Source organism: Pinus tabuliformis, chromosome 2_2, assembly GCF_031772625.1.
Source record: "Pinus tabuliformis cultivar Carrire ecotype Pingquan chromosome 2_2, CPIR1, whole genome shotgun sequence".
Classification (NCBI taxonomy): domain Eukaryota; kingdom Viridiplantae; phylum Streptophyta; class Pinopsida; order Pinales; family Pinaceae; genus Pinus; species Pinus tabuliformis.
In genome coordinates this window covers 1,008,626,753-1,008,638,915 of record NC_142300.1, presented here as the reverse complement: position 1 = coordinate 1,008,638,915, position 12,163 = coordinate 1,008,626,753, and the positions used below count along the sequence as shown (strand labels likewise).

Below are 12,163 nucleotides of genomic sequence, written 5' to 3'. Positions count from 1 at the left end.
TGAGGCGGCCTTAGAGACTTGGTACCTGGTTGAAGGAGGTCTAAGAGAGGAGTTGAAGCTTCAAGCTTTGGAACCTAAAACATGATGTTGCTGAAGGTTGGAAGGATGCTGCCAATTGGGGTATCCTTGAGATGGTGGGTAGCTAGTGGGATCCTTAAGATAGACTCATGAGTCTGACTTCCTAGGCTAGACTAGAAAGGTCTTGAGGTCTCTAGACAAATATGATTGGGCCACTATCAAGTAACTGTTCCGGGAAGAAAATAGCTTGAGAGGAGTCCTATTGTGCAGACACAACACTCATCAGTTGGGTGGAGCACTCTTTTTCCTAGTGATTTTGTGACTGGGCCAGATTAAAGAAAAGATCAGTATTTCATATTGTTGTGTATTATTATCTCATGATTAGATGTTTCTATCTATTGATGAATTGGTGAATCTTTTTCAAACATAAAGAGATTGTAATGAATATATACCAACTGTTATGATTTGAGTTGATTTAAAAAAAGAACAAGAAAAAGGAAAAACCCTTTGAACCTAGGTTAGTTAGTACACCTAGCCAATTAATTGGCAACCTAGAGAAATAGTCTTGAGTTTAGAAAAGAACACTCGAATAATTCAAGCAGGTCTTGGGGTGGGGTTTCACTTATAATTCTATATTAGCTAGAAACAAAAAAGAAGGGATATAAATAAGATATATGAATTATTACAAAGTTGAATGTTGGAAAATGAATTCTATAACATGAACCCTGTAAGTAAACAGGTCGTATAATGCTAAACTATTATAGAAGTGACCATGTTTCATGCTAATACAACCCAAAACAAGCATTATGTGGAAGACAGTTACAGTAGTGACAACATTGTATAGCTTCTATGGAAAAACATTCATAGAGAATGGGAAGTAAAATTCAAATAAAATTATATAAATATTTGTTGGTGATAAGGACAAGTGAAAAAAAAATATATCAAAACTATTTAAGGTAAAAATTTATCTAATAAAATTCATACATTATGAGGAAAAGAAGGAAAAATAGTTAATACATAAAAATATAATTTACTCTTAGGCAATGGACGAAGTAAAGCGATAGTGTATTAGATAGTTTTGCCACACATTATTTTTAAGAAATAATGAAGGGTAATTATAGATGAACAAATACAATTTACTCTTCGCCGCTTCCCATAATAAGTTATGAAAACCTTATGAGTTTTTGTATAGGGCCAAAGAATCATGGCTATGGCACCAATATAGTTTTGAGCTATAACCCAAGTAAAAATTAATGTACAAAATACTTATTCCAAAGAAATTCTAGTCGAAAAACTAAGCAAAAGACTCATAGACACTTGGAGACAAGCAAGAGTTTGATATTAAAACCTGCAAAACTCGCAATGTTGCAACTAAATTCGACCCTTGGAAATCAAGAAGAGAGCCTCACCTACAAGGCCACCAAGTTAAATTCTATCAGATTATTCAATGAAAATAAAATAAAATAAAACAAGGGTATGAGGAATGGTTCTTTACCTGTGAAACCAGTACATGAAGTGAACCTTTTCTATAGTCCTATATAAAAATTAAATCAAGGTGAAGAAATTAACATGGGATTAGAAAATAATAACCACTTCAATAATTATTTGGGATTTTAAAGTAAAAACAAATATAGCGGTAAATTACCCTAGCTATGGTCAGAATGTTATTACCTAAAAAGGGGTAGCATCCATGTACAACTATGGCTACACAGGTTTTCCCTAGAATTAATATATATATATATATATATATATATATATATATATATATATATAGAGAGAGAGAGAGAGAGAGAGAGAGAGAGAGAGAGATTTTTTGCCTCGAGCTCTCAAATACCTGGAAAAGCAAACCGCAAAAGAGGATTTTGTCAAAATCTGGGGATTTTCGAAGCGAAGATGAAGTTATGCTCATCGAGTGAAACCTAACCCATGGAAAAATTCCAATACGACTAGTAAGCAACTGAAGGAAATCTAGAAAATCAAAATTGGGTTAGTACACTATCGGTAACCTTTTTTTTTGGTGAAAAACTGCAATACCAATCCCTTGAAGGTTAATTCAAAACTGGTATGCCGAACCACAAAGCACCACATACACTATTAAGGGTGCGGTGGGTTTTTTCCTGACATTTAACCTATCCATGAAATATGAGAAGTAGCTTGGAAAACATTGCTGACCTTGCACCATGAACAACAGAAAAAATGTAGAAGGAGAAGGAACATGCTCTTAATTAAAACATTGTATGTAGAAAAGGCAAGAAATGTATTTGGCAGCATGAAAGAAATTCTGCGAAATATGGTTCGAATGTTGAACTTTCCTCTAGGAGAGAGAGGAACCTGAATAATGAAAAGAAATATCTGCAAGTAAACAAGAATAAGTTGCAGAGATTCATCTCAACAAGATTGAATGGTGCAAATGGGAGAGGAATGGTGCAGTGGGTGGGAGTTGGTTACACCCACAACTAAAGGACCTTATCCACGTCATTGATCTAAACCCTAGGAATCAGGACCATAGGATGATCTCTCTTTTCCTGAGTTAAAAATTTAATTCACCATACCATATCAATTGACAACCGATGAGTCTAGAGAGTTCGGGGAAATCATAGGACTGGTATCGACTCAGTGGAGGAGTGTGGGTCGTTGGATCCCCAAGAATCATAAGAGCATGATCATTATTTCGTATGTACCAAGACATAATAATCACAGGTTAATAATCCAATTACTTTTCGATTTCCCATGAAAAGATAATCATATATATTTAACAGGTAAGAATATGATAAATAAAGATTAATTCATGATTTGGAACTCCAGAATAAAAGAGTAAAGTATTTGCTAATATATTAAAATATGGCTCACATGGTAATGCCTTAATCGATTATAACTTCAATGATACGTAGCCCAATTGAAGTGCATAAGAAAAATAAAGACATTGGATAAGAGTATATTAATCTTAGTAAAAACAAAAAAAATTAGGTTAGTTGAAGCTGGGAATATTGGAGCGTGTTACAATCATGTACCGTGTTGACATTATGAATTTTTTGATTCAATAGAATTAAAGGATTGATTTATTGGAAGTTGATAAGTTGGTTAGAAAATTGTCATTGAATCTGAAGAAAGATGATATGTCATGGGCCTCAAATGACCAGACCAAGCATATTAGGACACACACTCAATGAGGGAGAAAATTGCTTCTATAAGGAGGATAGGATAGGGTGTACACTTGTAATAAAAAGATTATAAGTTACAAATTTCTTTTGGATTTGATCTATTGTTCTTAAATATTATCTAGATAAGCTTCATCCCCAAACTTGACATCTGTATAAGATAATAATAGTGATCAGAGTATCAAATAGGAGTTTTTTATTATCCCTTCATTAAAGGTCTACTAATTATACTTGTTTGCAATCCCAGTTGGCATGCATTTAACAGAAGATTGATTCCATCAACTTGAGTAGGTATAATAAGAAAAGTTATTCTTAGATTGGCATGGATAAGGATCATGTGAGGAAGTGAAATTGGAGGAAACTATGAAGAGTTAAATACTTGGTAGCACATTAAGGTCATAAGAGCAATAGGATTGAGAGTTTCAACAATATGATACCATGTTAGAGATGAGTAATTGGTGAATTAAATGACTTATGAGTAGTTTTCCCTGGTGTTCTAAGTTTTATTCATGGGAATTTCAATGATCACCAACTTGTCTAGAAGTTGTAACTTTGTAGAACTACTAAATCTCATTGTTTTGAGTGGGTTTTATCATCCTTGGGTTCACATTATAAAATGCTTTTGTCCTATTATGATTTTATTAGTTTCTTCTCTTGTTATGTATAATGTTCCATAACCCATATATGTGAAATGTAAATTAGGTATACAAGTATTATAAATGTCATAAACTAGACTAAAGAGGCAAGTAACATGAGATATGTGAAATATACCCTTGGATTATGATCATTAGGGGAGGTGTTGGTAACGTCGTTTTGATCCATTTTGAGGAACATTTTTGGATCTAGTTTTATCTATTCACCCAATATTGCATGAGGACTTGCAAAGTCTCATGTGTGGGGAAGATGTTGAGCCTTCATTTTCAATACTTTACTACTATCGGAAGTGTGTGTTTTTCCTTTTCTACTCCCTATTATAGCTTATTATCATTCCCATCTTGTCACAATCACTTGCATTATGGTCATCACATGCTGATGATGTGTGACGTTGTTAATTTCAATGCTTTTCCTTTAATTTAAATGATTTATTTGAGTTAGAGCTTGATTTTTCTAATACGAGTATCGAATCATGTAACCCTAGTAAAGATATATTTACCCAAATCAATAGATCTCATATCTATGCATCCCCAAGGTAAAATATGCCACATGGTTTTTGTTTTTTGGTGGCTCAAGATGGATCAATGTTGGTGGCTTGAGATAGCTCCTATGTTAGACAAGGAAGGCACCAACTCAAAGTTAATGCTCCAGTCAAACGCAAGGCGGAAACACATATAACAAGCAACAATTGAATATTTAATCAACTTCGACGTTTTGGAAATTGAAATGGATATTTTCATGCATGCCATGAAAATATCCTATGCCAACATACAAGTAGTTACCCATGTCAGTGAGAGTTGTCTTTGTCGATGGCATTATGCCCTACTCGTTTTTTGGGTTGTAAATACAACTTTGTGTGTCGTCAAGTGCTATTCACGGTTCAATACACCCTCCCCTATATTATATAACCTCTATAAGGTCAATGTTTGTAATATTAAAAGATTAGTCAAGGAAGAAGTCAATCTATGTATTACAAAGTTGTTTAACTGGTCCAATATGAAGGTCATATGTTTGTGTATATTGTAGTTTAATGACCAAGCATATGTGGATCCATGTCGAGTCTCTACAGATTATCTTTATAATTGCAGTGTGAACTTGTGTATTCCTCTTTTAATATAATTATGCTATTCTAAGTTTTATTTTATAGGAAAGTACTTATACTATAGTTCACCTTTGTAGTGCAAGTTATTAGGTAGGGTCGTCTACCTAGTTTGTGTTGCAAATTCCTTTATTTCTTAGTTAGATTAGCTAATTAGATAGATTTTCATTTCTATTTATGTTTTGCAAATAAATATTTGGATTCACTATTTTTTTCTTTCTACATTGAAATATAGAAAGACATTTACTAGATGTATGATACTGAAATAAATTAATTAATATGGATATCTATATATATATATATATATATATATATATATATATATGGCACATTAACATCTAAATATTTTATTTATGGTTGAAAATAAGAGTAAACATCTCTCACTTGTTTTAAGTTGTTAATGCCAATAACAAACTAGACAATCAATATGCTTATTGATATTTTATATCACATTTAATTAAAAATAAGGAGCTAGGTATATTCATTTTTATTTTTAATTATATTTAACATTATTTTTTTATTCAAAACTATTTCATTTTTATTTTAAATAATTCAAAGGATACATCTTAGAACTAAAATATATATATATATATATATAATCAAAAATAATATTATTTTTATATATTAATAATTCTTTATAATTTTTTAAAATATAACTTTTTTTAAATAATATTTTAAAATTAATAATTAATAAAAATCACAATATTAACGACAACTAAATTTTTAAATAATACTAATATTTATAAGTAAATAAATAAAATCTAACTTTTCCATTAATCAATAAAAAAATCCGATCATTAAAAATAAATAAATAAATCCCTAATTTAGTAACCATCCATTAGTGAGTGAAGGCTTTTAAATTAAATTTGATAAATATATATCCTCGATTTTCACTATACGGCGGATGACGAAGGTGATACGAATTATAATTGATATAAAATGTTTGAGTACGACCTCGGCCTTTGCCTCGAGAGCTAACAAGTTTGTCATTGGGCATTAAATGTTTATTTAGTTGTAAGTTCGTTAGCCATATAACACATATACACGTGGTGACTTTCTGAACACTCCATCCCCACCAAAAATTATATGGCTATCGAACTTGCAGCTAAACTAGCATTTAATGCTCTATGACAAGCTAATTAGCTCTTGCTCCATAATTCCAAATGCGTCATCAACCATTTCACTGAGTTTGTCTCTTTGTACAGGTGGGAGTGCCAAGGTCGCTATAGCTGGGTACGTTGAATTTAATCACATGCCTCGAGCTCCCTTCTGGACAGATATCAGACGCTTTCTAGACAGCTTGGCGACAATGACGGATGTCAGAGGTAACATACCTTTGCCTTGCGGTTGCAAAAACAACGTGATGGTGAAGCAACGTGACGGTGAAGCAACGACCTCGGTACATATATTCTTATAAAACGGCGAACTGAATTTTAAAATCCAGATTGCTAGTTATAACCGCCCCCGGACTGAGAAAAGAATGGCTACTTGGTAGCCGTGACCGCTTGGAGTAACAAGGCGAGGAATTGTGTGGATGGTTAAAAGTGGTTTAGGGTGGGATTTTGTAGATAAATAAATTTTGTTATAAATTTAAGTTTATAGAGATTTTTTACAGTTCGGAAAGAATTTTTAAACTATTTTAGTTTTTTTAGTTTAAGTAATTTGGTAAACAATTTATTTTCCGAATTTCGAAATGGTATCTCTAGAAATTACTGATACGTTGTTCTGGTTAAAGAAACATCTCTTGCAGAACTAATCAGAGAGAAGATGAAAGGGCCAATTACACTTAGTTTTGCCTCCGTTCTGTTGAGTTTGGGAATTATACTCGGCCCTGTCTTCTTTATAAAGCATTGGGTGCGATTTTGATTTTTGCTCTGTGAATTTTCAGATTACCAGTTTCTGCTAAATCGAACTATATAACTATGAACTGATGTTTCATTATTGCAGTCTGATGACCTTTGGGAAGAACCATCGATTGAGGCCAAAAATCTGTTTCGGGAAAATCAGAACGCGATTACAAACGACGCCTGGCAGAGCATAGCACATACCAAAGAAATTCTAAAGTGCGCGCCCGGCGCAGCGTGTTCGCCCTCGTCGTCTCCAGTTCTGCAGCCAAGTTTTCATGGAACTGGAAATGGGTCCGCCGCGTCGTGCCCGCTGTATTTTAACTGGATTCGCCAGGACATGAAGCCGTGGGCGAAGACTGGAATTACGTTGGACATGGTTGAAGCCGCAAAGAGCTCGGCGTCTTTCAGGCTTACAATTGTCGATGGAAAAATGTATGTCGAGCTGTACAGAAAGTCCTTTCAGACCAGAGATATGTTTACCTTCTGGGGAATTGCTCAGTTACTGAAATATTATCCCAGAATGGTTCCAGACCTGGACTTGATGTTCAATTGTGGTGACACACCTGTTATTGGTCGTGCCGGACATGAGGATCCGGCCAAACCGCCTCCTGCCATGTTTCATTATTGCGGGAGCGAAGATGCATTCGATATTGTTTTTCCAGATTTTTCTTTCTGGGGATGGTAAGTCGCAGATCGGCTAGTTCAAGTTTCTTTTTTACAATTTTTAAGATTTTGGGGAAAGATGCACAGAGATGTGACAGGGAAGTTATTCAGATATTCAAATCTAAAACACCTGTTAATCTCCACCACTCTAATAACAGTTTCTATTAGAATATATAGTATTTCCTCTTTATCCCTATCATTCTAATATAGTATTTCCTTTTTATCTATCATTCTAATATAGTGTTTCCTCTTTATCCCTATCATTCTAATATAGTATTTTCTTTTTATCCCAGTAAGAGGTGTGTAATCTCATTCTGTTAAACCGAAAAGCGACCTCTTCTCTTGCTTAGTAGGAATAGAAAGAGTCCCTGTTTTATAGAAAGAGTCCCTGTTTTATCGGATGGTTCAGAACTTATTAAATCTGATATAAATTTCACTTTCAGGAAAATATAAGACCTAAGTCATAGACTTTTTTTCTTCTGTATCTTAATACAAATACAGAAATACAGAATGGCAATTTGGCCATCAAATTCCACCTTCAATTCAAACACTTTGACCATGGGCAACATACATGCTTAACCTTGAGATATGGAATTGGATTAAGACCAGTCCATATTCAAGGAATCAGACATAGGGAACATTCCATGCAGCACCAAACTAAAATTTGAAGCTGATGATATTTAGTCTAATCCTGCAGGCCAGAGATATTGACACCACCATGGGAGCCACTAGTGAAGGATATCCAGATTGGTAGCCAAAAAATCAAGTGGGAAGACAGGGATCCCTCTGCCTACTGGAAAGGCAATCCATACACCGGATGGAGGCAGGAACTTCTGAAGTGCGACGACAGGCCACAATGGAACTGTCGTATTTATGTTCAGGTAAGTTTATTTTTATAGATTGGCAATCCAACAAAGAATATTTTAGAAAATTGTTTTTTGGATTAATATATGTTGCAAATTAATTAATATGGTTCATTTTGCTTTGAAGATGAATCATATTAGTTGATTCGAAAGATCGATCCAATCACTACAATGTGATTAATCTAAAATACTGTTTTCTAAATTATAGATCACAAAAATCTTAAATCTAAAACAACAAAAATATTCACTTTGTAACACTATTCGATTGGAATATATATTTTTAGATGCAAATAGTGTATATTTCCGTAGATATATATACTTTTGGATATAACTAGTGTATATTTCACTGTGTATCCAATTTGTGAACTATATATCAATTTGTGGCATTGAATGCATTACTGTAACGTACTCTGGTTTACTGAATCACATGGATGTGGATCAAATTTATATGAATTTCCAAGTTTACATGTATGTTATTATTATATGTAGGACTGGGGTAGAGAGGCGAGTCAAGGGTTTCAAGGATCCAAACTTGCAGATCAGTGTGGTCACAGGTATTTGCTAATTACCGTTTTGCCATGCATGCTTACTAATGATTTCTTTTTAATATTTTTTAATGAGTTAGATTATATGGTAATAGGAGATTTAAGTCTTTAAATTTATATTTGGAGTTTCTTTTTTATTACGTTCAAAAAGTATGTCGCAATTTAAAAATAAATAAAAACATATATGCTTACCGGTAAACTTGGCTTTTGAAATAAATCTAAAAAATTCTTGGCATTCACTACTGCCTGTGATTTTTAGTAAAATCAGCTTTACTAAGGAAATCTGATAGTCAAACCTACCAGTAACGGCTCACGTGCTTTATTTTAAACCCAGAAGCTCCCTCTAGAGTAACCCATTGTAAACACATCCCATAAAATTTTAAAACCTCGAATTTTGAAGACATAAAAAGAAAATGGAACAGCTGACACACCTTTTGTCTGTGCAATTTCATGAAACAAGAAGTTACAGAACTCCATCGAATATGGCCAATTTGACATGTGAAAAGATATCTGATTGTAAATTTCTTAAATTTTAGGAATATTACAATGAGATTTTAAAAATTACTTCTTAATTTTGTTTGTTAATTCAACTCTAAAATATTCTTAAAATCGAGCTCGTTACTAAGCAACCAGATAACACCTAATTAAGGTTCAAGGTTCCCAAAAGAAAACCAGATGGGCAAACGTCTAACACCTAATTAAATCGATGTTGCTATGACTGGTAATAAAAATATGCGTAGGCGCAAAATCCGCAGTTAGAAAACACAGGTTTGACGGTTTTAAGTTTTAACATATCTGGACGCTGCACTGATCTGAGCAAGTTCTACTATATACTGTTCTCGAATTACCCAATTCTAATTTTTCTTTCTTTTCCTGCATCTTATACACTGTCGGGTTTCCAAGATCAATTCTTATGAGGGAATATTTATGGAATGCGGCATCGTTTTCTGTCTTAGATACAAGATATTCATGGAAGGAAACGCGTGGTCAGTGAGCCTGAAGAATATTTTGGCGTGTGATTCCACAACTCTTTTGATCACACCAAAATACTATGACTTCTTTCTGAGAGGCCTTGTTCCTCGAAAACATTACTGGCCAGTAAAAACTGAAAAACTGTGTGACTCCATCGATTTTGCTGTTAAATGGGGAAACGAACACCAAAAGGAGGTAAGATAAAAAAAAAATTGACTGTTTATTGCATATTTTATTTTATGTTGAGGGTAGATTTTGGGAATATTTAAGAAATTAATTAGAATAAGACAAAAATCGTTTAATTTCTCTATTAAATTTTAGATTTTGAAAATATCTAAAATATTTTCGAAATCTTGAAATTTTTTATTACAGAGTAGCTTCGCCCTTGAAATATATTCCCTCTTTAAACAGGCAATTGAAAATTGGGTATTGTTTTGCAGGCAAAGGAGACTGGAAAGGCAGCCAGGGAATTTATTCTGAATGAATTGAAAATGTCGAATGTGTACGATTACATGTTCCATGTTCTAAACGAGTACGGGAAGCTATTGAAATATGAACCCACTGTTCCAGAAAAGGCTTCCGAGTACTGTTCAGCGACTTTATTTTGCTTTGCGAATAAAGTGGAGGAGCAATATATGCAGGAATCAATGGTGACCACTGCGAGTTCTACGCCGCCATGTAAACTTGGCGACCCGGAATACGAAGAGAAATATGTTCAGGAATTCCTTCAAAAGAAAGCCAAAACGATCGCTACTGTAAAGCAATTGGAAGAATCGGCAAAAAGACGATGACCATGTTAACATCTCTCTGTAATTTCGTTGGTAAAGATATAGGGACTTTGCGTTACATTACTATGGTCATGATAACCTTCAGAGAGTGAAGAGCATGGACTATGTTTCAGATATTCAACAAGATTTGGAATTCATGGTGTAAAGTCTGAATATGTAACTTTACATTCAAGGACATATGAGCCCTGAATGATGGCTATTACGGATACGATATTCAAATTTGGCACGAAGCTATTGGAATATCGTTGTAGGTTCATGATCTGTTAATAGAAACACTGCTGACTTCCCTTTTTCTTCTTTTTTCCGGTCTAACTCGGATTTTTACTCGGGATTTCTTGTTTCAAATTTGGGAAAAATTGGTATTATTGTATTAAAATTGTAAGTTTTGTTTGGGCTTTGGGATAGAAAATTGGTCTAAAATCAAGTAAACATTCTCTAAAATTAGAAGTCAATTTTATATATTTTTACTTTTTAATTTTACTTGAATTTTGCTAAAATTGGTTAGAATTATAAGTTTGAGCGATGTAATGTATATAATTTACTCAGGTTTTTAAGAATGTAATTTTATTTATGCACTCAAAAACTATCTCAAAAGGTATCTAGATTTAACTAAACCTTGCACAATTTGGTAATAGCAAATTATTTTTGCAAATTGAGTTTAAAAAACAAACAATATTAATTGTCAAAATTGCATTATTAAAATTCAACCCAAAATACAAAACATAAAAAATAAACATCACCAAATTTTAGAGGCTTTTGAAACCAACTAGTTTGATTCATCGTCATGGCAAGATAGAGAGTCATGACAAGATGGAGACACAGCTTGACATGCAACTAAATAGAGGCAATTAATTTATAATTATTAGAATGTAACAACTAATTTTGACTCTAATTTATTAATAAAAAAATTTTATTGTTAAAATAAATAAATTTATTTATTAATTTATTAATCAACAATAGAGAATAAAACAATAAGTCAACAACTAAGAATATCTAAAATTAAACTAAAAGTCAAACTTAAATAAATATATTGAATAGAGAGAAATATAGTTTATTAATGAAATTTTTTTGGATGTTAAATTTGACCGTTAGAGAAAATAAATTTATTTAGTTAATTAATTAATTAATTACTCAACAACAAACAATAAAATAACAAGTCAAGAACTAAGAATATCTAAAAATCAAAGTAAGGAAATTATTATCTTTTGACTTATTATTTTATTGTGTGTTGTTGACTAATAAATAAATTTATTTTCTCTAATAGTGAAATTTAACATCCAAATTTTTTATATTAATAAACTATATTTATTGAATCAAAACCAACTAACTATTCTAAATTAGACTCTCTCTACTTAACACATGTAATTTAAAATAAAAAAACCCCTCAAACCACTGATATATAATTAAAAAAATACATATATCAATTATATCATTAATGTGATGACCCCGTAAAAATGTAATTATTAAAGTTACTACAATAAAAACTGAGTTAGAATGATATTGAAGGATTGAATTCTTTTCAGAATATTCTGTTGATTTTATATGTGCACTAAAGT

General features: G+C 32.6%; 2 protein-coding genes across 4 annotated transcripts in view; both read left to right on the top strand.

The window, feature by feature from the left end:
* The window catches only part of LOC149196789 (uncharacterized), a 131,542-nt gene extending 120,630 nt beyond the window's left edge, over positions 1-10,912 (top strand). For both annotated transcript variants that reach the window (XM_089405641.1, XM_089405640.1), the window contains one exon: positions 10,704-10,912. The gene's annotated coding sequence lies outside the window, so the exon portion shown is untranslated. The remainder of the gene's footprint in view (positions 1-10,703) is intronic.
* Positions 6,357-10,711, top strand: LOC149196790 (uncharacterized). Of its 2 annotated transcripts, XM_089405638.1 has the most exons (7): positions 6,357-6,483; positions 6,665-6,783; positions 6,877-7,457; positions 8,137-8,320; positions 8,792-8,856; positions 9,804-10,014; positions 10,260-10,711. In XM_089405638.1, the coding sequence occupies exons 2-7, from the start codon at positions 6,697-6,699 to the stop codon at positions 10,608-10,610; spliced, it is 1,479 nt and encodes a 492-aa protein (XP_089261764.1). In that variant the 5' UTR covers positions 6,357-6,483; positions 6,665-6,696; the 3' UTR covers positions 10,611-10,711. The 2 variants fall into 2 exon arrangements, with proteins under 2 accessions (XP_089261764.1, XP_089261765.1); XM_089405639.1 differs by lacking the exon at positions 6,357-6,483 and having other exon boundaries at positions 6,646-6,783.
* Positions 10,913-12,163: the final 1,251 nt, after the last annotated feature.

Excerpts from the sequence above, each read along its gene's own strand:
- LOC149196790 (XM_089405638.1), top strand. The coding sequence starts at position 6,697 with ATGAAAGGGCCAATTACACTTAGTTTTGCCTCCGTTCTGTTGAGTTTG. Across the intron at positions 8,857-9,803 it reads GCAGATCAGTGTGGTCACAG|ATACAAGATATTCATGGAAG; the intron begins GTATTTGCTAAT and ends TTTCTGTCTTAG. Across the intron at positions 10,015-10,259 it reads GAAACGAACACCAAAAGGAG|GCAAAGGAGACTGGAAAGGC; the intron begins GTAAGATAAAAA and ends ATTGTTTTGCAG.